The following is a 24,299-nucleotide window of genomic DNA, read 5'->3' on the forward strand; positions in this document are numbered from 1 at the left end:
AGACGGTCACGAAACGAAAAAGGGTCCTTCGTTGATGGAATTCGTTTCACTTCACGCAAAGCCTAGATTGTTACTGCCGGTGACACAGTGATTGACGGCGCATGCCCTTGTGGTTGGAATTTGTCACTTGCAAACCCTCGGCGGAAGAACTTAACATTGTTCGGCTAACCTGCCATTGTAGTTGATTGCGGGCAGGCTGCATTTAATTTAAAGCCGACGACGCGACTTTTAACGCGGCCATGGCACTTTCGCGCTCTTGGATTCAGTTCTCGCAAACAACTCTTCCACAACTCCATTACGCAGTCAAACATTCTACAAAGTGCTATTCCAGACCATCATCAGCACATCATTGGGCGCGCTGAATTCGACACACCCACCAAAGCACGTCTGTCGCGCTTGTCGCAATCATGTCGGTGGTTTCCCTGTTGGGCGTCAAAGTCCTGAACAATCCTGCGCCATTCACCGCACCCTATGAATTTGAAATTACGTTCGAATGTCTTGAGCAACTTCGTGAAGGTAAACTCATCTTGGGAGAACTCCTTTCTTCATTTCAGATTGACTGACGACTATCTATATATCATAGACCTAGAGTGGAAACTCACCTATGTCGGCTCTGCTACGTCCGCAGAACACGATCAAGAGCTTGACTCTCTCCTTGTGGGACCCATTCCTATCGGAGTCAACAAATTTATCTTCGAAGCTGATCCTCCGAACCTATCTCGCCTGCCACCATCTGAAATCCTCGGCGTGACAGTGATCCTCCTGACCTGCTCCTATGATGGAAGAGAGTTCGTGCGCGTCGGTTACTACGTCAACAACGAATACGATGACGAGATATTGAATGCCGATCCACCTGCTAAGCCGGTGATTGAAAAGATCCGCCGCAATGTGCTTGCAGAAAAACCCAGGGTCACCAGATTCGCGATCAAGTGGTAAGTAAACTCCCTCGGGCTGCAGGTTCGTACCCTAACTAAAATCTGCCAACAGGGACTCTGAAGAATCTGCTCCAGCCGAGTATCCTCCCGAGCAGCCTGAAGCTGACACGCTTGACGACGATGGAGCCAACTATGGTGCAGAAGAAGCAGAGCTGCAAGCAGCTCTAGAGAAAGAACTGGAAGAGACCGAAGCAAAGATGGCTCGAGAAGACACGACGAATGCGGACCAAGAAATGACAGACAGTCACAAAGTCAAAGACGAGGAGGAAGAAGCCAGCGAGGCTGAAAGTGAAGATCTTGAGGAGGAAAGCAGTGAGAGCGAAGACGACGAAGAAGATGAGGAGGGTGCAGAAGGTGAAGATGCGGAGATGGGTGAGGGCGATGAGAAACCCACTGCTGCCTCCAACACGACTTCGGCACAAGCGAATGGCGAAAGTAAAGTGACAGAGGCCAAACCGGAGGTCATGGTTCATTAGAGCCACGTGGAATCAAGGTGCACTGGTTTCGAATCCGACAGCAAGGTGTTTGGCGTATGGGATGGGCCGTATTCACGGAAAGATGAATCGACGTGCATGCATATTAGATGAGATGAAGAGTATGACTGATTGAGGGCATTCTATTGGAACCGGAGTCAAAGACACGATGGTTCAAACAAGGTGGCGTGGACATATGCTTGCCCTGGTGGTACATACAGCGGAGACAAGTGTGGCTGATTGCTGGAAAGAATCATAATTGACCACAAGTCCTTTATCTGTCCCGAATCACTCTTCAACCCATCGTTCGTCGTCTACACAGGCAGCATGGCGCGTTCGACGACATCAATCCGAACCTTTCTCGACGGTGCGTCGCGATAAAGCCAGAGGAGACGAGGAGACGAGGTAACGAAGAGAGCATCATAGGAAACCACGGTTCTGCCCTTCTAGCATCAGCCTTCTCTCTCAAGCGTCAGACTAGCCGACGGTGCTTCGCGCACCACAGCGCCTTATTCCGAATGTCCAACAAATGTCCTAACAGATTGCAGATCGGTCGTTCCAAAAGCGTGTCAAACCAAACAGATTGGCTAGCTATATAAGACATTCTCGTGAAGGGGCATCGTAGTACCCGAAGAGGGGAGAGAGAGAGAGAGAGAGAGAGAGTCGGACTGGGTGGATTGAGACGTCAATGTCCGTTGAAGCACCTCGTGGGACACCACAGCAAGGCGTTGGAAACATCTCCATGCAACACATATACACAGACATCGCGAGATGTAGCAACTCTCACACAGCCGAGTAAACAGCCGTCACATTCCTGCCGCACACCACACGCTGCTCCATTCTCACTTTCCTCCCATTAGTCTTCAGCTGTACAGCATGCATAGGTGTCAAATGCAATCTGTGCTCCTCCTTTCTTCCCATCTCTGCCTCACTAGCCATGTCCAACGGCCGGATATACGTCGGGAGCGGCACATTGTTCCTCTTGCCTGTGCCCAGCTGATAGAATTCGTTTCCTCCCCACCAGAGCACATCGGAGCCCCAGTTGGTGTCGTCCTCTGAAGACTTCTCCGAAGCATCTAGGTAGGTTACGTTGTCGAGCACTGCTGAGGCATGGGTGCTCCCAACGGAAATCTGGGACATTCGGATCGGAACCACCTTTCGGGTCTTTTCATCATACTCAAAGAGGCCCGACAAGGACGGAATACGGGTTGGTGTACCTTGGATATGGGTCCATTTTCCATTGCCCAAAGTCCCCTTGATGCCCGTGCCACATGCCCATGTGTCGGCGGTGATCTTGCCCAGAGTTGAGATAGAGCTGGGGTCTTCCTCCGGGCCTGCGATGCGCGTAGCGTCAATGGTAAAGAAGCTGTTGGAACCACCAGCCGCGATTGAAGTGACCTTGGACGATTGGTTCGTACCTTGGTACAGACGAGTAGTGGGGAGGAGAGAAGGCGTGTCGACGAAAGGAGCTTCCGGGTTGAAGTCGAAACCAAGTTGGCCGGAAGAGTTATCACCGAATGCAAAGACGCGACCCTCTTTGTCGAGCACAAGAGAGTGGTGATCTCCGGAAGCGAGTTGAGTGATCTCGAAGCCTTTGAGTGTGGTCAGTTCGTGGCACATGTCGTAGCGGCCTTCAGGACGCGTGAGCCATGTCACTCCTGGGACGCCCAGCTGTCCACGACTCGGAAAGTCCTCGGTTCCTGAGGCGGCAGAGAAGACTCGTCCTGAATTGGTGAGCAAAAGAACATGCTCAAGGCCACCGCTGATGGCAACGACCCGCTCTCCAACTCTCAGATTCTTGGGCTCGAGCTTCCTGTAGCTGATCGTCGGGGTTGAACTCCAGAACGGGATCCAAGAACTATCGGTTTGTTTGTGTCCGCGCTCCTGATCCAGTTTGGACACTGGTATAGAATATACGGTTCCGTTCTTGCTCAGCCCGATGATACGATCTCTTGATATCGCAATGGAGGTCAGATTCTTCCCCTTCAGTGTAACTGTTGGTTGTCGTATGTCCTCCGAGTATTCGATGCCCCATTGTACCAAATCTCCATTCTCCAGGACGGCTGCGCCGAAATTACGGTCAATCTTCAGATCTCGAAGCAGGACATCGTCGAACCAGCTCAATCTCCGCGGTGTCTTGATGTATGTTTCATCTGAATCTGGGGCCACGACTCGACCGGTATTCGACCCCCACGCATACACGCCAGGGTTCTCCCAACTCTTCTTGACTTGGAGATGCTGGGAGCTGATGAGGTCCCTATTCTCTTCCTTTGAAACGCCCTTTCTCTTCTTGGATGTTTCGATCACGACCTCCTGGGTCTCGGGGGGTGGAGCTTCTGCCTGCACAGCGTGCATCTGGGTCGTTGTTGTATAGACTAGAGCCACCGTGGCTGCCGCTGCAAAGATAGCAGCGGAGGGTCGCTTCCATGCTTGGTGAGTAGCGGCATTGCGTGTGGCCTTTTGGGAGAAGCGTTCCGCCCTCGAGAACGGAGCACGAGACTTCAACTGAGAGAGCGTGACCCGCCGTGGTCGAGTGAAGGTGCGCGCGGCGGCAGCTGGCAGAGTTCTCGAGGACATGGCTGTTCTTTGATGACGGCTGTGCGTACACTATATCTCACATGATCGAGATATAGTTGTTCTGCTGTAGATTTGTAGATAGTCAGAATGAACCAGATGGTAGCAGGGCTCGTATTCGGAAATGGTGTGCGTCATTGACCGTTGACCACAGCCTCGTCCAAATCCCAAGGAATATCATTGGTCCATTTTTGTTCAGCCTCGTGCTATCATTCTCCGCCCTCACCTCGAACAGGCCATTCAGTTTGTACACCATGGTCCACAGGCAATGAAAAGGCCAACACCATTCCCGCATGGCCAGTCTTATGAGACTCGTCTAAGGAATTAGCAGTCCGTCACCAACCTAGGTCACTGCCATGACTTTGGAAGAAGGAGAAATCCCGAACGCCGAGGATGATGCCACTCTAGCACAACTCGAGAGCGCAGAAACAGAACTCGAGCTGTTCAAGTTAGCCGGAGATATAGACGACGTCCTGTTGGACGCAAGTCTCGATGACTACCAGTGCGTCTTCGGAAACCACTATATGTCGTGTTTTTCTCGCTGAACATCAGGACAGGCAATATCTCGACCAACTTGACGCTGCCAGCGCTCACCTCGAGACCCTCCTCGCCTCCACCGCTGCCACGCTCGACGAGCTTTCTTCCATCTCTGCTTCCTTCAAGGCCGTCAGCGCTCAAACACAGTCCTTCCAGGCCCAGTCTGCCTCTATCCTCGATGAGCAGCGTAAAAGTGAAGTTGTGGCGCAACAAATCGCCGAGAACCTGCGCTATTATGAGCCGCTCGAACGAATCACCCGTCGTCTCAATGCACCGCAGGCTGGTAGCTTCGTTGGCACCAAGGACTTTTCAGACATGCTGGTCACCCTGGACGAATGTCTAGACTACATGCAGACGCACCCGTCACATAAGGAAGCGGAAACCTATCGGTCACGCTACAGGCTGTTGCTCACCCGGGCATTGACGCTGGTGCGCAACACGTTCATGGCGGCAGTGCGGGAGACGACTACTGAAGTTGCCGGCCGCATTGCAGCGAAACAGCTCAACGACACCACCATGTCCGCGCTCCTCTATGCCAAATTCCGGGTGGGAGCGGCCGAGATGAAGGAACTCGGCCTGGAGATTCAGAAGCGTGCCAACCCGCCCGCGGACGCAGATCCAGGCACAGAAGGGGAATACCAGAGCCTAATGAACGAGTTGCACTCCAGCTTCGCTGCCTGTCGAGGGAGATTGATTCTACCCATCGTCCAGAAGCGCCTCACCGAGACGGCTCAGATACCCAGCTCCAAGGACTTGGTACAATTTGCACGGGCCAGTATCGGCTACATCCGGGGCATATGTCTTGACGAGTTCGAGCTGTGGTCAGAGTGGTTCCACGGCTATCGAGGGCTCTACGATTTCCTCGAGTCGATTTGTGAACCACTGTACGATCATCTTCGACCTCGGATCATTCATGAGAACAAGCTCTCTAAGCTTTGCTCACTGGTCACGCTGCTTCAAACTCGCTATCTTCACGACGAGGAAGAAGACGGGCCCACAGATCTGAATCAGCTCGACTTCTCTGCGCTCATCCAGCCGGCGCTGGAGGATGCACAAACCCGCCTTGTTTTCCGCGCGCTGGCGATTCTCCGTGAAGAAATTGAAATGTTCAAACCCAAACCTGAAGACCTGGACTACCCTCGTCTCACCTCCGCGCCGCCTGTGTCGGCCACCGTCATGCTTTCTGGGCGCCGCTCGTCCCGGGACGCTCTGACGCCTTTGCCCAAAACACCCACCACCAACGACTTGGACGACGATTCTGGCGAAGAAGGTAGCTTCAGCTGGTCACTTGCCTCGTCGCGCCGGTCTGCTCTGAAACACTGCTATCCCACACTCTCAAGATCTCTCCGCCTCCTGTCCCGCATCTACCGGCTGGTAAACTCGTCCGTGTTTGACGACTTGGCGCACCAAATTGTACACCAGACCACCCTATCTCTCGTGACGGCGTCCCAACTCATATCTACCAAGTCCTCGCCTGTCGATGGAAGGCTTTTCCTCCTGAAGCACCTCTTACTTTTGAAATCCCAGATAGTGGCGTTCGACATCGAATACGTTACCCCGGACGTGAGCTTTGACTTTTCAGGCGTGGCATCCACATTCTGGGAAATCCGCGAACGGGGTGGCCTGTTCAACCCTTCAAGTTGGATGAAACTGTTCAGCTCTGGCGGATTGCTGCCTCGTGTAGTGGAAAACATGCTGGATGCGAAAGTCGAACTTGACGGCCAGTTGAGGACGGCCATCAACGAGTTCACGGCAGGGTTTGCTGCGGACATGTGCAAAGATCTGCCCAAGGACTTGGAGAAGTTGGGGCCTAAAAAGGCCGAGCGGGAGGGCGTGCTGGCCGAGGCGGTAGAGAAGACTCGGACGAGGATTGAGAAGGAGATTCCGATCCTGAGAGCCAAGCTGGAACAGTACTTGGACGACCATCGCACGAGAGAGACCTTGGTCGCTGCTGTGGAGGACCAGGTCGTGCAGATCTACGAGGTGTTCTTCGACGCATACACCACTCAGTCCGCTGGGAAGGCCGGCACACGAAATGGCAAGGTCAACGGCGCAGCAGCGACGGCGGCAACACCCATCTCTCGCAAGGGAAAGAGCCCAGAGAATGCAGTGTGGGATCTCGATACCTTTGCCGAATGGGCCGAGGGGCTGTTTAATGTGGCGTTGCCTAATGTCGAGGAGGAGGAAGAGGAGGAGGAAGTGTACGTAGACGGAGACGGCAGCCATGTCGCCTCGAGGAGTTTTTCGAGGAGCGGTAGTCTCTAGACACGGCGGTAGTTTGTATATCCAGATGAGATATGCTCGTTCATCGTCCAAGGACCGATGTTTTGCGGCTCTGAACTTGTTCTGGCGTGCAGCATCTGGGTGTGGCTCAACTGCTTGCTTGTTGTATGTGTGTATGATGGCCGCCACTGCGAACGCTTGATTTATCTCATGATCACGTTCCAGTTGCACAGGGTTGTCGCCCGCGGTGGTTGACTTTGCCTCTTCCCTGCCCAGTCTGGAGTTTGCGCGCCCGGTCGACCCAACACGTCGCGGCGGCTGCTATGCCTCCTGAGACGGCACACTCGCGGTGCAGCAGGGCCTGGAGCGTCCTTTGTACGAGACTCGCGTTGGCGTCGGCCGCCACCGCGGGGTCTACGTGGTTCACACTCGTCGCATCTACTCCGGGATGCGCCGCAGCTGCGTAAGTCGTCGCACCAGCAGAGGTAGATGAACGAGTGGCAGTAGTAGGGGAAGCTCCCCGCCTGTTCCCGACGACTCCGATGTTGCGCGTGCTCGGAATCCGCATCAGTGTCAACTCGACGTCGATGCCGACCTCCCGGGCCAGCGAGACGAGTTTCTTCGTCAAACACGCATACATGGATGTGTCGTCGGTGTGGTTCGCTGCTTTGGCCTTGGCCGCTCGGAGGGCCTTGAGGTCACCGCTGGCAGGCTGCTCTTCGGTGTGGTTGTTGTTACTTCTGGTAGCACTCGTGGTAGTAGCGGATGACGATGATGCGAATGTGGCATCCTTGGGTGTGTAGCGGTGTTTGGCGCCACTCAGGGCATGCGAGCAACATGGAATGGCTAGGAAGGGTAGCGGAGAGTTTGGAGACGACAGTGTGGCGAGAAGAGGCGTCCAGGGGGTGAGCTCGTCGGCGTGGTTGGAAATGATGAAGGTGCCGGCTTCGAAGACCCCGTTGTGAATCCTGCCGCCTGCTTCTTGAAACCCGTCGATGTCTTCGGCGTTGAGGTGGTCTAGGAACGGCTGTGGGATGCACAGCATCTCGTCGAGGTAGTTGTCCATCTCGAGAACGTCCCACGTCTTCCGTCTTCGAGCATCAAAGCCACGGCCCTGGTATCCCTCCTTGACGAGCACGTACGTCAGAACACCGTTTCCGCATGCAATGTCGACAAACCCCGGGAATGTGTGTGCTTGCGGGTACATTTGCTTCCAGAGCTCAATGACAAAGGCGGCAATGGCGAGGTCTTCGAATACGTGCTTCGACGGTTCTGTCTGTTCCGCCCATTGTGAAATGAGATCTCCAGCATACTGCTCTTTCAGGCGTGTGTATGTGTCTTGCACGATGTGCTGGGGAAGGATCGTATCTTTGAGGGCCGATGGAGCGAGAGACAAGCCTGTCGAGTCTTTCCCATCTGGCATTCTCTGGCCGCTTTCAGTGATGGCTCGTTCTGCCGTAGGATTCTTCGCGAGTCTGAGGAACGTCTGGAGCAGTGAGACGAACGTTCGATGTGTTCGGGGTGGCAATGGGTCAGGAGTGGTTGGGAAAGGAAGGAAATGAACAGACAGCGTCGTCTGAGTCCCCTTTTCTTTGTGGAAATATGCCAGAGACTTGACCGGTGGATGATACCATGGCATGTCCGCCTCAGCATCTACTTGCGGATCGTAAACGACAATGCACCCCGAACTCTCCTCCCCTGTTCGCTGGTCGAGGCTGTAGATATAGCACCACTGGTCAAGTGGACGATCCAGCTGGGGCTTTCGAGGGATGAGTTTCCTCAGGACCTTTCGTTGCAGTGTTGCCCCCTCGAAGACTGGTGCTGAAGATGTGCGTTCAGGATCATCTTCGTCTGCGGCCCGTTCTTCGTCTTCATCGCTCGGTCCTCTCCCAGGGTGCTGACAGAATCTCTCCTTTTCCAAAACTGTCTTCAGCCGGTGTGCACTGTCGTACAAGATGTCGGCCCGGAAGAGGTGAGTTGAGTTCAGATTGGGGTTTTCCAACAGCAGATCTGTGACTTGTTGAAATCGGTCAGTCGAAAGGCTACAAGACTGTGAATATTCTGGCACAGTTTTCCATTCCTGGTGAGCATCTTGCAGCGTATCTGAAGCCATTATCCGAGCGACGGCTCTGTTTTAGGGTCAAATCCCATGCTTTAAGTCAAGTCTGGGCGATATGCTGAAGTGTAGAGGCCGAAAAGAGCAGGTAAGGTAGTCACTATTCAGAAGAGGAGAGATGGAATTACCACGAGTCACATAATCAAGTCAACTATTGCAAAAATAACCCAAAACCCCAGACTTTAGCATCCTAGGCAAAAGTAGAAGTGAGGAGGATCAAAAATAAAACAAAAAATCCGAAGAAAGAACGTTGCTGAAAACGCCCTGGGAGAGGCTCGAACTCTCAACCTTGAGATAGTCATAGCTTCAGATGTAGCTTTAAAAGTCTCACTAAATCATAATTAGAACCATAGTCAAACCCCAAAGACAACGGCAGGACCTACCGCGCTGACCAATTGTGCCACCAGGGCTTTAATGACAGAATTTGTGGCATGTTATATATATACCTTTCTTTTATTGTGCGGGCGTTGATAGGCTGGTTTGGCGGGCGAATTAGAGTCTAACCTCGTGCTCCACAAATAGAGGGCCTTCTTCAACCTCCCTTTCAATATGGAATACTAAGCTAGATGTCCCGGAAACTACCTGTCCTCTTCTCGCGACTGTAGGTAGGGTTATGGGTATAACATATGGGACACCGCCGACGAGCTTGACTGATACATAATACACCTCGAGGCGCATGTTACATCAACCTATGTAGGCCTTTGAGAGCAGGTCAAATAGATACCCAGATGTCCAGAAAAAGAACCCGCAAAATGGAATATGTGCACTCGCTTCCCAACAGAGCAGTCCAGTTCGTGAAACCTACAACTTGGCTTTGGTCGTTCCTTGTTGCTTCTTCCGCTCCTCAAACCACTCCTTGACCTTTTGCCTCGCCACCTCAACAACCTCCTTGTCCTCCACTGTCGCAGGAACATTGACTTCCTTGTCATATTTCCCCTCGACGGCATTCTCCACCAGTTCTCTCAAGACACGCCGTAGAGTCTTTCCGCTCCGTGTCTTGGGAATCATCCCTTTGCCTTGGACGATACCACCCAATGAGGCAATGGCGCCGATCTGGTTTCGTACGAGATTGTTGATGCCGGTGAAAAACTCCTTGGAAGGCGTCGCGGGCAGGTCGGAGGGAGTGGCGGCAGAAGGAATGACAAAGGCAAACGGCAAGTGTCCCTTCATAGCATCGGGGACGCCGACAACGCATGCTTCGGCAACACCAGGGTGCGATGTGATGGCTTGTTCGATAGCACCTGTTCATCAAAAACGGGTCAGCATTCAGTTTCCATCATATTGACAGGGTGCGAGACTGTACCAGTACTGAACCGATGGGCGGCCACATTGATGATATCGTCACTTCTCGACATGACGTGCAAATATCCATCCTGGTCAATCATCCCAGCATCTCCAGTGTCCACCCACTTCGCATTAAATCGTCTCAAGTAGCCCTTGTAAAACCTTTCATCATCATTGAATAGCGTGGTGAATCCGGTAGGAGCCAAAGGCATTGCGAGCACAATATTTCCCATCTTGCCTTGTTCGACTTCATTTCCCTCGTCGTCGACTATGCGCACGTCGAATCCGGGCATCGGCTTACCGGCACTGCCGGGCTTGATGGCCAATGCCTTGTGCTCTTCGCGACTGTGATGATCAAATCCAATGGCCGGGCGCAAGGCCAAGCCGGTCATGGGACTGCCGCTTTCGCTGGACCACCAGTGATCAATCACCCTCGCGTCTGGAGCAGCGTATCTGCTTAGCAACTCTTGATAATGTGTGATGATGGCCGGTTCGGATCTCTCTCCGGCAAGGAACAGTGCCCGCCAGTGCCTCAGCCGGCCCTTCTCGCCAAGTTCTTTGAAGAATTTGTCTTCAGGATCCTCTTTCCGGATAGCCCTGAGTGCAGTCGGAGCTGTGAACAGTGCTGTAACCTTGTGCTCGTCAATCATGCGCCAAAATGCGCCTGCATCGGGCGTCCCAATGGGCTTGCCTTCGTAGAGAACGGTGGTTGCCCCCGCCAGGAGAGGTGCATAGACAATGTACGAATGTCCCACCACCCACCCGATATCACTGCCGGTGAAGATGACGTCGCCAGGGCCCTTGACGTCGAAGAGGTATTTGATGCTGAGATTGAGGCCCACTGCATGTCCGCCTGCTTCGCGGAGAACGCCCTTGGGCAAACCGGTGGTGCCACTGGTATAAATAATGTACAATCCGTCTGTGCTCTTGACGGGGACCGCCTCGGCTCTGATGCCTCTATTTCGGGCACTCTTGACGAGACGTTGCCAGTTTCTCTGCCCCTCATCTTTTCTCACAGGATCCCATCTCCTGATGTCTCGCTGCCAGATGATGGTTTTGCTCGGCTTCCAACTGCTTTGCTCAATCGCGCTTTCGACGAATGGCCTGTATTCCAGAGGGCCCTTGGTCCCTTCGATGGCACAGCTGGCTGTCAAAATGACCTTGGGTTGGGCAGCTTCGATCCTCTGCGCCAGACTGGTAGCGGCAAACCCTCCAAAGACGACTGCATGCATGGCACCCAGGCGAACGGCGGCGAGCATGCCAAAGATGGCGGCTGGTATCATCGGCATGTAGACCAGCACGACATCTCCCTTCTTGACCCCTTCTTCTCGGAGAACACCTGCGAGAATCTCCACCTCGTCCAACATCTGACTGTATGTGTACTTCTCTTTCGACCCACTCACGGGACTGTCCCAGATCATGGCAATCTTGTCGCCATTGCCAGCCTTGACATGGCGGTCTATGCAATTGTACGTGGTGCTGATCTCTCCGTCAGGGAACCATGACCAGTGTGGATGCGTGATTCCCTCCTTCAGGTTCTTGGGTTGCCTGCGCAGGACCGCGCTGTATGGTTTATGCCAGTGTAACTCTTTAGCATGCCTGTCCCAGAACCCTTCTGGGTCGGATAATGAAGCATTCTGTACCGCATCTTGGACCGTGTTATTTGGGGACATGATGTGCAGGACGAAGTGTAGAACACTTCACTCTCTCCAAGTTGGCAATGATTACAATGAGAAGGCGCAGATGTTGTACAGGTCAGACGCAGGACAGAGCAGGGTTGGGATTCGGACGGCAAGGAGCCTCGAGGCTAGAGAATGATCAAGACAGAGCGCGAGGCCGTAGAAACATATAAGTCTGTCTATGGACAAAGCATGGACGACTGATCGAAAGCACCAAGCGAGGCTCGGGTTTGCCTGGTATTCTCACCGCGATCCAGTTGAGGTTTTGCTCTCAACGGGCTGGTATCAACTGTAGCTCTTCTGCAGCACAAGATGGAAATGACCGAGCCAGCTCCGGAAGCATTCCATCAGAAAGAATTCTGGTCGCTTGGAACGACGGGGCGAAGGGGATCGGTCCAGCGGAGTCGGACTTGGGTTGGGGGAACAGACATCATTCGATCGTCGCCGACTTTGCGGGGGGTGGGTTGCATGCTGGAGAGACGCGCTACAGGGACCAAGAGGCTCGCGGAATTGCAGACCGCCCAGGATGGTCAAATGGAAGTGGTTGGGAGTCAAATGGTGGAAAGGCAATTGATCAGCCCCCGAGACAAACCCGAGAGACGCTCAAGGAGGGAGAGCTGTCTGGTGCTGTCTCACATCTCTACGAGGTACAAGCACCGAGTATCGGCTTCCTATATCGTCCCCCCAAGCGACTTCGGCATTTGGACACGCTAAGAGCATCAATAGACTTGTCCGTTTGTTTCCACGTGTTCTGTTGGTAACTTTTCCTTGTTTGTATTGCTGGCTAACTGCACGAAGAGTACACCATGCAGGGATCGTCCTGCTGCTCTGTAAATCAACAAGGCCCAAAACAAGAAACACGCTATCCAGAAAACTTCCATTCATTAAATGACCAGCACCCAGGGTGAGGGGTGCGATATCTCATTGTACCTTCTAACTGTACAAGTTGTCCATCACACCACTCCAACGACTAGCCAACAAAACTCTATGTCCCAGGCGCCCGCTGCTGGTATACACGCATTTGCCCAAACTTGTCGTGACCGCTCAATGTTCATGCCGTGACGCGCATACGCTGCAGTCGAGCAGGCTAGCCGCTGTTCCTTGCCTGAGTCTCAGCGCTAAGAAGTTAAAACGCAAAGTCATGACTGCAGAACTGACTGGCTTCTTCCGAGTCGAACGCGTAGGAAGCCCGTCAACGATCGCGAGTCAAGACCCGAGATGCTTTCCCCGCTTACAGGAGGAAAGCGGCAATGGCGCCAACACCAGCAAGACCAGCGCCAACGTTGGCAACGAGGGCGTTGGCAGCACCAGTGTAGGTGGCAACAGCGGGGGCGACGCTGGATGGCGCATAGCTGGACCAAGCGGCGCTGGTGGTGCTGGCCGGGGCAACGGGGGTCGAGGTGCTGACCTCAACCGGGACCGAGGACCAGTCACCCCAGGTGCCGGTGGACTCGGCGGCGACGGAACTGCTTGTATCAGCCTGGAAATTTGAAAAGTCAGCTTAGGTTTCAATCTTTACCTGCAGGAGGTGGAGGTCGTGGTGTAGACAGGAACAGAAATGGTGCACGGGCAGTCAGTGATAGTAAGGGTCGTGGCAGATGTGACTTCGTAGGTCTTGCCAGCGTGCGTGAATTTGGTAGCATATGGGCAGTAGGTCGTGATGGCACCTACAACGGTCGTGGTATAGGAAACAGGAGCAGAGCTGGTGGTCCAGTCGCCCCAGGTGTGGGTGCTCTCAGGCGCAACGGGAACCTTGGTCGTGGTGGTGGTTGTGGTGGTGGTGGAAGTCCAGTCAGCCCACGTGTGGGTGGTTTCGGCAGCGACAGGGACCGTGGTGGTAGTGGTCGTGGTCGTGGTGGTTGTGCTCGACCAGTCGGCCCAGGAGCTGGCAACACCAGCAGAGGCGCTGGAAGCGAGAGCTGCAACAGCAATGATGGATGCGGTGACCTTCATTTTGACGGAGTGGTAGTTTCTGGATTAGAAAACTAGGTATTGAAATTTGGGGGGTTGGAATTTGGGGGGTTCGTTGGAAACGAGTGTGGGTGGCACAAAGACCGGCTTTCGAGCTGCTGAACGAGCGACTGTAAGTTGGAGTTTTGATCGTAGGATGGAGGAAGGAAAAAGAAGTTGTGAGTGCGAAGAAGGTTCTTTCATATATGGGCGCGGGAGGCCCATGACACCTAACAAAAGGGAAATTAAGGTATCATTTTAGCGTTGATGTTGACCCCGGTGGTAACTGAGTGGACGACGACGACGGAGTGGATTGAGGGTGGGTGGAAGATAGCATGCTCGCGGACATCAGGGGTAGCGGCGGGTCTGTTTGGTCTTGTCTGTTTTGGCTCGGTGGTGGTTGTATAGCGGAGTCCACATGGCGTTTTTAGATCAGCCTCATCAAGACTTTTGTCTGCGCCATTGGCTCCAATCCAACTTCAGCCGAGATTGTGGCGGCGAAAAGTGGCAACCTCCTCCACTCAGCTTGGACATTGTCTCGTGGGCGGGCACCCACCATAACAAGTTTGCCTGTTGGGTAGAGGCACACAGTCGTACGTACGAGTATTCCCTGGCCCCTACCATATTGTTCCTTCTCGATGTTGTTTGTCCGACAACAAATCCCATTCTGACACTGACAGGACATGAGGGCTGGTGACACGTCTGACTTCGATTTGTAGAGATTGTAATTGGGAATTGGGTACTGGTAGATCCGACTGGTCCAGTGACCGACATCATCACACGACTAATTCGCCTCTGTTGTCTCTTGTGTGCCTGTTTACCAGCCAGGGTTCATTGGGAAACCAACTCGGAAAGCAGCTGGTTTCGCGTAATTTCTCGCCTCTGTCCCAACCGAGATACTTTCACCTACGGTGGTCCGCGGTGTGTGAGTGTCGATTCCAGTCCTTGTCAATATTGTTTACACCTGAGATCGCATCGTTGATCCAGCAGCCCAACTGGGCCATAACATCGAGGTCTATTCGTTCGAGTAGCGCAGGAGGTAGATCCGAGCCGCCGCATTCCGTGAACTCTTTGATTGCTGGTTCGCTTAGTGCCTGGTTTAGTTCACCGTCCGCGGTTGCAACGTCCGTGACATCCTGCTTGCCACCCGCACCCCAGAGGAGCGTAGCAGAGCCAGTAGTACGAGGTAAACAAATATGAAATTGAGCTTGAAATGATGTGCTCGGAGGTTTTTGACGCACTGTGAAAGTCACCCCAGTTGAGGAGTAGGGCGCAGAGTTGGAAGTGGCTCTGTTGGCGCTGATCTGGTGCAGTTTCGGAAATGAAGAGCCAAGATTGGGTCAGGGGTGCAGCCAATCAGACAGCTCGGCCGTTGCCGCCTCCCTGCGCTGGCTTCATCGACTTTCGCTTCCAGTGCTTCATCCTCAACCCAATTCACCGTTTTTCCCCCTTCGTCACCCATGTCAAGTCTTTCTCGAGTGTCTACACCGTTGCATCACATTTTGATTGGAATGCAGAAAACGCACATGCACACAACGAATGATTATCGTACGAGTACAATACAAACCCCCGGCGATTGCCACCCTGGGCTTCGCCTGGTCCTGCGAATCTGGGTCTGAGAAGCATGACTTGCAGTTAGGGTTACTGTGCAGCTGAAGGATCAGATCTCGAATCCCTCAGATCCCGTCATCTAGAGCCTCCGGCTCTGTCCATATACTCGTCTTCGTGAGAACTTTCTGACAACGACTCCGCAATTGAGATATTCATGCTGACCCATTGGAGAACGCCGTGATATCGATAAAGACACAATTTCAATAGCATGCCTATTTGAGCCCATGTTAATATAACCCACGAGGTCCCTGCAAATAGCACGCGATCATGCATTTGTGCAATGGTGGAGCCGGAGCTACGTACAAGTACATACCTCGACTTAAGTTATGAGTCCTCAGAAACACGATTACTCTTTCCAGCAACCCCGACGCCTTGGTTCCAATGTACGGAGCAGCTAAGTAACAGCCGCTCAACGTGATGGAGCAAGCAGCTCCACGGAGCCCATTCCATTTCTGGCCACCAACCGTGATCTTTTTCATCCCCACCACAGCCACATGCCCACAACAAACATACCAAAGAGGACTTCGGTCGTGTTCGGAGAGCTGAAAGGCTTATGTCAAGAGCAGCGTCGAGACAGAAGTGATCGTCTCATTGTACGGATATACACACAAGCACAGCACTGCTGAAAACCCATCCTTGAGTCCCCATGGTGAATCGCCACGACACCGACGATCAAACAGGCACGCAGCACTCGTCCGCCTCCCTGTCGCTTGGCCTCAGCCAGTGAAAACGGCGAGTATCATGGTCAATGGTGGATATTCTGATTCTGAGACATACCAGGGATGCGAGATGAAAAGAAGCGCCTACTAACAACTTGGGCGATCGGTGAAACATTTCCCACCAAGTCCGGTCTTTCTCGAAACGACAGGGCGAGACTGAACCCCTGACACGTGACTATGGCTTTCTCCTGATGAATAATGGCCGAGTTGCCCCCTGACAACCTCCCTGGATTTTTTCTGATCAGACAACTTATTGAAGGCTCTCTACGAGTACCTCATCACAATTACTTCGCGACACTTTATCATCGAAAATCATTGACAATCATGTGCAGAGTTCGTTCAAGTCGATCCTCGTCCTTGTATTGGCAATTTCCGCGGCAGTTGAACCATAATGTCTTGTTGACATCGATTGACTTTCACCAGGTTGCGAATTACACTATCTCCTACTCGTCCATTCACTGTTAGACGCAGAAGATCGCCATTATTGAGATCGGAGTATATAGATGCGCTGAAAAGGCATCCACTCAACCCATCCTTTTAAATACATGTTTTTATTGCCCATTTTCCCTCGCGTTTAAAAAGCCTGACCACCTTTCTCGACAACACAGCAGCTGAGCAGCGCGGTTGTTCTGGAGACAGTCACTTTGTCGACGTCACCATCGTGCGAAGTGTCGTGGTCTGCAGAGTTTCCCACTCAATTAGTCGTCGCGTCCTTATCCCTTCACCCACGGCTCTGCAAATGTACCAACCCAATCTTCCACTTCCTTCCTCAGCGTAAGAATCTCGGCGACTTCCGTCCCGTCCTTGAGATAATCCAAGAAACTCTTGACTGCTCCGGGATTCTTCTTGCCCTTCGCTTCTGCATCCGATCGGGCGCTCTTATCCACCTTGATAGAAATGGACACTGCACGATCAACTATCTCCGCCACGCGCGTGAAGTCGCTTGGCTGGAAACCCCGTGTGGTCATTGCAGGCGAGCCCATTCTTAGACCCCCAGGCCTCAGGGCAGACTTGTCCCCGGGAACCGTGTTCTTGTTCGCGGCCACGCCGCACAGCTCGAGCACGCGCTCTACGCGAGCACCGTCGATGCCCTTGGATTTCAGATCGACCAGGACTAAGTGGTTGTCGGTCCCGCCACTGACGATGTTGTAGCCCAGACCACCTGTGTAGGCGGAATTGCCGAGTCGTTCTGCAAGGGCCTTGGCATTCGACAGCACGGTCTTCTGGTACTCCTTGAATTCTTTCGTTTGAGCCTGCTTGAGGGCAACGGCGAGGGCGGTGATGGTGTGGTTATGCGGACCGCCTTGGTGGCCGGGAAAGACGGACGCGTTGATGGGACCTTCCAGGTCGTACAGCTCCTTCTCGCCCTTCTTGGTTGTTCGGCGCACGCCCTTGCGGTAGAAGATCATGGCACCTCGAGGACCACGAAGCGATTTGTGCGTTGTGGTTGTCACCACGTCCGAGTATTGGAAGGGGCTTGGAATCACATCCGCGGCGACCAGGCCGGATATGTGAGCCATGTCGGACAACAGGTAAGCACCCACTTCGTCGGCAATCTCGCGCATGCGGTTGTAGTCAATCAACCGGCTGTACGCAGAGGTTCCGGCGATGATGATTTTGGGTCGGTACAGAAGAGCATACTCGAGCATCTTGTCGTAGTCAATCAATCCCGTTGACTCGTCCAGGCGATATGGGAAGGTCTCGAAGTACTTGGAGATCATGGATATCTTCTTGGTGGGAGTTTGGTAACCGTGGGACAGATGGCCTCCATGGGGGAGATCGAGACCCATGATACGGTCGTGTGTGTTGAGGAGGGCGGAGTAGGCGTAGAGGTTAGCGGGAGAACCAGACAAGGCTGAGTCGGTCAGCTTGAGATATCACTGGAGTTCAATAACATGTGGCCTCTTACGTTGGACATTGACCCCCCATTCTTCTGGATTCAGGCGATATGTCTCCAGAGCGCGCTTCTGACATAGTCTCTCGGACTCGTCGATATGTTCGTTGCCTCCGTAGTACCGTGCGCCCGGGTATCCCTCTGAGTACTTGTCTGATTCGAGGGTCAGTAAATCGGTTGTTCACGGATTGGATGCGGTGCCACGGTGACTCACTCTGCATGACACTGCCCAAGGCATCCAGCACAGCCTGAGAGGTGAAGTTTTCGGAAGGGATGAGATTGATAAAATGTCTCTGCCGACGTATCTCCTACAACAGACAAAAAAGACGGGTTAGAGCCAGGAGGTAGAAGTTGGTATCGGGGTTTCTTACGTGCTGCAAGATCTCATAGATCTCGGGATCTGCTTGTTTGAGATGCTCACCCAGTAACTGCGGGCTGTGTCAGTATGTTGAGTGTCTTGCATTCGCTTTGGAGATGCTACCTTGTTTTGGGCCTCAGTCTGGGCCGAACCCTGTGTTCGAGAAGACGACAGCCCTCTGATAGTTACCCTGCATGAGAGACATATCGATGGTTTGAAGGCCAAGGACTGTGAGGACCAAAGCCTCTTTGCAAGTATTGAACGGGCCATGTTTATACAGGCAAGGTAGTAATGGCACTGCCAAGCGACAATGGCGGAAAAAACTAAAATGCGGAGTCACAGAATATATCTCGATCAAGCCTCACAGGGAGTCAGAATCGACGACAGATTCAGATGTCCTCTGTACTGGCTAGTGCCAGCTCTTGAAAGATGACAACTACCCTCGATTTGAATCCCTGATAGAGGCTGCACCTCAGATGTAAAGAGGAGGGGGTGCTCTGGGTGATGATATATAGATTGGTCGTTCCATCGAAGTGGCGCAACCATCAAGGAATGAAGTCCAACCAATGCGGAGGTTTTGCCGAATGTCCGAACTTCCCTTGCCGGAAGGTCAAGCGAGGCCAAGACTAAATTCCCGACTTTGTCATTTTCTCTTCTTGTTTTTTCTTTCTCCTCCACAACTAAATCCAAGATGAAGAGCATCTGTACGTCAGTTGCAGCTCCCGCGCTCTGGCTATTGAGCCAGAGGTCTGTGGGCGATGCTGATATGTCCTGGGTCCAAGCACCACCTTGAAGGACAATTTGAAACAAAGACTGATTGGACATGTTGTTTGATCAGGGCTGACCTGACTTCAGGTCATCTGCCTTGTCTCCCTGCTTTTGTGTGCGCCTGTGAATGTATTCAATCTGCTTGCTGTGTCCTGTGATGAGCTGGACTGGAGCAACTCAAACTGCGATATGTGAAAGCACAGGTTTGCTGCTGATGGATATGTGGACGAGGAAGAGGCAGTCTGTGAGCGGTGAGGAGAGACATGGAAGAGATGTGGAATAGAATCTGGGTGTGCTGCAGCGGGCATTGAGGATATCTGCCTTCACAAGCTGAGTGTTAATGCTTTTCTTCATTAATACCATCTCGACGTCTTCTGTCAACTGGCGATACAATGAATGATGCTGATCAGTTCTTACTTTCCCCACGTGACTTCTTTCACTGTCTTGCATCTCAAGGATGGCGTTCGGCAAACCTGCAAGAAGAACTGTTCCTTGTGATTGCCATGAGGCGGTTCTTGCGCCGTTCAACAGTCCGTCACTGGTGGTACTGGGTGACTGAGCCGTCTTTGCGTGAATGCTTCACACCTCGCTGCCGCCCCTGCTCTCGCTGCTTTAACAGAGCATTGGCGGTCCTTCCTTCCTGGGAATCACATTGTCAACTCCCTCCTTCCTCGTCCCTCCTGCCTCTTGCTTGCTGCTCGCTGCTATACAGCTGCCTGCCAAGCGGGAGGTGGTTGAGACGCTGCTTTTCCACAGACGCGTTGCGTGAATTTGATCTTTCTGAAAACACTCCTCGTTCTTCCTTGTCCTTTTCCATCTTCATCTCCATCTTTCCTCACAAAGCTTCTTTTGTCTCCCCTTCGATCCGTTCGTTCACAAACAGTCAAACCTCCTTGTCGTCTCTGCAGACGTCTCAGATATCGTGCTCTCGTAAGACAGATATCTTCTTTCCAGCGAACGGCTTGATTGCTCAGATTTGAACAGATTCATTCACCACCCCGTGACCATGGCTCCTACTACCCGCAAGAAAGCTCAAGCTACCAACAACAACACCCAAACCATGAACGTCGTGACTGTTGAAGCTGATATGCCGGCCGGAGGTGTCGCGAACCGCAAATACAAGGACGACGACCCGTTTGAACGTGTCTTCGATCCTCTTATCGATGTTCCATCCTCTGATCATGACTCCGACCATTCTGATTATGAGGCTGATAAGAAGAAACGCAAGAGAAAGAGCGATGGTGATCGTAATGGCAAATCCAGGCGACGATTCACTCGTCCTCGTCCTCCGCCCCGCCATGCTCTCCAGGATCTCTCAGATGACGAATTTGCCACGAACGACAATGCATCTGAGGAGGAAGAGGACGGTGGTCTCTGGGCTGTCGAACGTCGAGCTGGTGCGAACAAGACCGATGAGGAGGAGAACAAACTCTCAAAGGCTCTGTAAGTCCAGTCTCCCTTGTAGAACGTCTGTTGATGACGGCTTTGCTTCACCTTCCGAACACTTTTTTGGTACCTAGCTGACAAACATCTGTCTAGGAGCGTTGAGGTTGTCGGTGAAGGTGGCGTCAAGACAGTTATCAACCTCAACCTGGCTGATCTCTTGAAGAATTTGGGTGCTACTTCCTGGACTTTGTCTGCCGCACCACAAGCCAAACCTGCTGATGTCACCACTGAGTCTTCCGAGGTCACCCCTGAGTTTCCCACGGTCACCGCAACGGTTCAGAAGAAGAAACCCGGCTTCCTTGACCTGCCCATGGAGCTTCGCTTGAAGACATACCGATTGCTATTCCGTGACGACAAAGCCATCGAGTTCGATCGCCGCGATTTCTCACACTCTTCTCACTTTCTCCGCACTTGCAAAACTGTTCTCCGAGAAGGCAGAGAGGTCCTCTATGGTGAGAACTCGTTCCACTTCTCCCGAGAGATTGCTATTCGCGGTCGATACTACGAGAAGGCCTGGAAAGAGGTCGGTTACAAAGATGTCAGACGATTCCTTGAAGACATTGGACCTGTCAACGTAAGTGCTGCAGAAGTGAATGCCTCGTCCCCAGTTAATGGTGGGAACTAACACCCTCGTACAGATCTCTCACTTCAAATACGTCTCATTTGTGCTCACCGATGGAGCGGACAATCGTACCAGAACTTCCACCCAGATTCCGGAACGCAAGTTTGTGCATGACCCTCACCTGCAACAGATCTTTCGTCTTATTGGACGCAATGTCACCTTGAAGACGCTCGCAATCCAGTTCGCTGGCCGCGCCTGCGTTTCCTCCAACGACTTTCACTTCCTGAAAGCCCTTACCGAGATCAAGTGCTACAACTTTGTCACCATCTATCGCTACAGAGGGCTGACCAACAAGTGCTTTGCTGATCTCAAGGAAAAGATGAAGCAGGTCATGCGTGTGACCGATGAGAATGGAGATGGTGTCGACCCGATGGACTGTAAACATAGGGTGAAGATGGTGTATGAGGGGTTCATCCCATCATTTCCCGTACTGTTGCATTACGTGTCTGACTGGTAACTGATCAAGAGCCAGGATGTCACCAGCCAGGATGTCACATCATACCATTGGTCCAGTCCGTCCTACGCGTATTGAATACTTCTAGTATGTCCAGGGTGGCACATGACTGAAAAAAAGACACAAGAGGAAACAGGAGAGTCTTGCCAACAGGAAGGGGTTCGGAAAGTTCAAGTTTTTGGACCCGGCACAACATCAAGAGTGAAACAAGAGGAAAACAACAAAACACGATCATACGCGATGGGGATGGATTGAATCAAACTCTGCTATCAACGGTGCTGTGCAGATGAACAGCGAGTCTGAATCGGAGTGGGTGGTCAAACACGCTTTCTGAGGGACATGGTGAAGGAAGAGTCGATGCTGGAGATGAGGAGCAGAGGATGTGGTGCAATGTGGTGCGCGGTGGGCACGGATATGTTGAAACCGGCAACTTCGATGTTCCTGCGGACTACTGGCATCGACTGAATCGGACCTCAATCATTGTGTGTGGATACAGGCCTGGATTGTGCGACTCTGCTCTTGTTCTCCTTCCCACGGGTTGGAGCTAGAGCATCGAGTCAGTGCACATTCCATGACCAAACATCGGAGAGAACAGAACTAGAACAGAACAATCAATCCAAAAAAAAAGAAAACAATCATTCATACAAAAACCAGGGATCTTGGGAAGTTTGTCTCTTGGTTAGCAGCGTCGGCTTGACTACAATCCGTTCCTATGTGTCTGCAATCTCGCCGCCTCTTTTGTAACTTTCCAATCTCGGCAATAACTTGGGTCTGTAGTCCAACTCGAACTTATCTAGCACTCAAAACTTTGCCGACAGCGCAGACAGACAGGGGCTAATGCTCGATATCATCCCAGCTCCTCCCCTGGACGGCGTTGAGCTCGTCGATGGACATGACCTTGCCGGTGGTGAAGTAGCCGGCGTGGATCTTTGCGTCGATCTCGACGCGCGAGTCCTCGGGGATCATGTCGTCGGGGATGGGAACGCGCTCGAGGATGGGGATGCCCTGCTCGACAATGGCGTCGTGCTTCATGTTGGACATGGACAGCATGCGGTCGATCTTTGTGATGCCTAGCCAGTGCAGGATGTCGGGCATGAGGGCCTGGAAGCGCATGTCCTTGACGCCCGCGATGTTCTCGGTGCGCTTGAAGTACTCGCTGGCCCGGTCGGCGCCGCGCTTGCGAGCGTTGTAGACCAGGTACTTTGTGACCTCGCCCAGGGCGCGGCCCTCCTTGCGGAAGTAGATGACGACGCCCGAGCCGCCCTTCTGGGCCTCCTTGACGGCCTCCTCGATCCCGAAGATCAGGTACGGCCGGCACGTGCAGATGTCGGACCCGAACACGTCGCTGCCATTGCACTCGTCGTGGACCCGCAGCGCCAGCCGCACGTTGGGATCTGCCATCTTGGCCGGGTCGCCGAAGCAGTACACCGTGAGCCCGCCGATCGGGGGCAGGAACACCTTGATGTCGTTCCGCGTCACCAGCTCGGGATAGGAACCGCCCGTGTGTTCGAAGAGCGCCCGTCGCAGTGCGCTTTCCTGGATCCCAAACCGCTCCGCCACCCCGGGGAGATACCAGACGGGCTCGACCGCGAATTTGGTCACGTTCAATTCTCCAGTCTCGTTGAGGCAGATCCGCCCATCCGGTTTCAGGCGGCCGGCCCTGACGGATTGTTCGAACTCCGGGATCTTCATGTGCGCCTTAGTCACGGCAATGGTGGGGCGGATGTCGATGTCCTGGGACTGCATGAGGTCTTTGTATAGCCAGGGCGCCAGATGACCAAAAGGGTCCATGGCGACAATCTTCTTCCTGTCGCCCCACGCTGGAAACGGTCCGATGTTCGCGGCCGGTTCGGTGTTGGTAAAGTCCGGTTTGTGCTCTAGGTCCAGATTGTTGCTCGCTACGGCAAGGGCGTGGTATATGCTATAGGACCCGCCGTGGGCACCGATGGCGTTGCGGCGACGGATGGTGTTGTGGTGGCGACTAACCACGACAGGACCACGTTTGATGGGATTCGGTTCTCCCCATTCGAGAGGAATGGGGTCGATTCCCGATTGGCCTGGGTAGGTAGTAAGGATGATTCGCGAGGTGACGGATGATTTCCTCGCAGAGCTCGTAGGTGATGAAGGCGCCTTAGGAGCCAGGCTGGAGTCCGTCGGAGGAGAAGAGGCGCCGCTTGCGGATTTGCCCAACTGGATGGGATCCAAGCTGGGAGAGAGGTTCGTCCGAGACTGAGGAACGCCGCGTAGTTGGTTGACCGACTGAGCGGTCTCGAATCTACTCTGGAGGGACTCCATATTGGCATCTAGGCTCTTGAGGGTCGCGAGGATCTCTGAGAGGATGGGGTCGGGAGTGGCCCCATTCATGGGCTGAGAATTCGCCATCTTGTGTGTAAATGCCCGGGAAAACAAACAATATCTGCTCGACAGAAGGATATCGACGTGGGGAGGCAAGAAGTTCGTCCAAAGGTTCTGAAGCAGTTCCCAAACAATCAGGCGTCAACAACTTTGCTTTGCTTTTTTCTCTTTCTTTGACACCGGAAGAGATCCTAACAACAGATGGACAACAGAATGGACAATGCTGACAAGGGATGGCCCGGAAATACCAGGACGACCACTTGCTCTCACACAAACCAACAGAAGCCCCAAGGACTCAAGC

General features: G+C 53.1%; 9 protein-coding genes across 9 annotated transcripts; 3 read left to right on the forward strand and 6 right to left on the reverse strand.

Moving 5' to 3' along the window:
- Window positions 1-407: 407 nt before the first annotated feature.
- AYO20_10276 (hypothetical protein) lies at window positions 408-1,411 on the forward strand (the record flags this gene model as incomplete). The annotated part of the gene is made up of 3 exons (XM_022648534.1): window positions 408-516; window positions 584-932; window positions 988-1,411. The coding sequence occupies 3 exons, from the start codon at window positions 408-410 to the stop codon at window positions 1,409-1,411; spliced, it is 882 nt and encodes a 293-aa protein (XP_022495488.1).
- A 780-nt stretch (window positions 1,412-2,191) lies between these two features.
- Window positions 2,192-3,985, reverse strand: AYO20_10277 (hypothetical protein; the record flags this gene model as incomplete). Its single annotated transcript, XM_022648535.1, has 1 exon — window positions 2,192-3,985. One exon carries the CDS (start codon window positions 3,983-3,985, stop codon window positions 2,192-2,194), a length of 1,794 nt encoding a protein of 597 aa, XP_022495489.1.
- Window positions 3,986-4,338: 353 nt separating this feature from the next.
- Window positions 4,339-6,784, forward strand: AYO20_10278 (hypothetical protein; the record flags this gene model as incomplete). Its single annotated transcript, XM_022648536.1, has 2 exons — window positions 4,339-4,484; window positions 4,540-6,784. The coding sequence occupies 2 exons, from the start codon at window positions 4,339-4,341 to the stop codon at window positions 6,782-6,784; spliced, it is 2,391 nt and encodes a 796-aa protein (XP_022495490.1).
- Window positions 6,785-6,956: 172 nt separating this feature from the next.
- On the reverse strand, window positions 6,957-8,855 carry AYO20_10279 (hypothetical protein; the record flags this gene model as incomplete). Its single annotated transcript, XM_022648537.1, has 1 exon — window positions 6,957-8,855. The coding sequence occupies one exon, from the start codon at window positions 8,853-8,855 to the stop codon at window positions 6,957-6,959; it is 1,899 nt and encodes a 632-aa protein (XP_022495491.1).
- Window positions 8,856-9,659: 804 nt separating this feature from the next.
- Window positions 9,660-11,815, reverse strand: AYO20_10280 (hypothetical protein; the record flags this gene model as incomplete). Its single annotated transcript, XM_022648538.1, has 2 exons — window positions 9,660-10,099; window positions 10,162-11,815. 2 exons carry the CDS (start codon window positions 11,813-11,815, stop codon window positions 9,660-9,662), a joined length of 2,094 nt encoding a protein of 697 aa, XP_022495492.1.
- Window positions 11,816-13,052: 1,237 nt separating this feature from the next.
- On the reverse strand, window positions 13,053-13,774 carry AYO20_10281 (hypothetical protein; the record flags this gene model as incomplete). Its single annotated transcript, XM_022648539.1, has 2 exons — window positions 13,053-13,287; window positions 13,341-13,774. The coding sequence occupies 2 exons, from the start codon at window positions 13,772-13,774 to the stop codon at window positions 13,053-13,055; spliced, it is 669 nt and encodes a 222-aa protein (XP_022495493.1).
- Window positions 13,775-16,814: 3,040 nt separating this feature from the next.
- On the reverse strand, window positions 16,815-18,623 carry AYO20_10282 (hypothetical protein; the record flags this gene model as incomplete). The annotated part of the gene is made up of 5 exons (XM_022648540.1): window positions 16,815-17,956; window positions 18,011-18,148; window positions 18,210-18,303; window positions 18,367-18,423; window positions 18,477-18,623. 5 exons carry the CDS (start codon window positions 18,621-18,623, stop codon window positions 16,815-16,817), a joined length of 1,578 nt encoding a protein of 525 aa, XP_022495494.1.
- A 1,504-nt stretch (window positions 18,624-20,127) lies between these two features.
- On the forward strand, window positions 20,128-21,646 carry AYO20_10283 (hypothetical protein; the record flags this gene model as incomplete). The annotated part of the gene is made up of 3 exons (XM_022648541.1): window positions 20,128-20,564; window positions 20,661-21,141; window positions 21,206-21,646. The coding sequence occupies 3 exons, from the start codon at window positions 20,128-20,130 to the stop codon at window positions 21,644-21,646; spliced, it is 1,359 nt and encodes a 452-aa protein (XP_022495495.1).
- Window positions 21,647-22,477: 831 nt separating this feature from the next.
- On the reverse strand, window positions 22,478-24,025 carry AYO20_10284 (hypothetical protein; the record flags this gene model as incomplete). The annotated part of the gene is made up of 1 exon (XM_022648542.1): window positions 22,478-24,025. One exon carries the CDS (start codon window positions 24,023-24,025, stop codon window positions 22,478-22,480), a length of 1,548 nt encoding a protein of 515 aa, XP_022495496.1.
- Window positions 24,026-24,299: the final 274 nt, after the last annotated feature.

Source organism: Fonsecaea nubica, assembly GCF_001646965.1.
Source record: "Fonsecaea nubica strain CBS 269.64 chromosome Unknown Scaff107, whole genome shotgun sequence".
In the NCBI taxonomy this organism is placed as follows: domain Eukaryota; kingdom Fungi; phylum Ascomycota; class Eurotiomycetes; order Chaetothyriales; family Herpotrichiellaceae; genus Fonsecaea; species Fonsecaea nubica.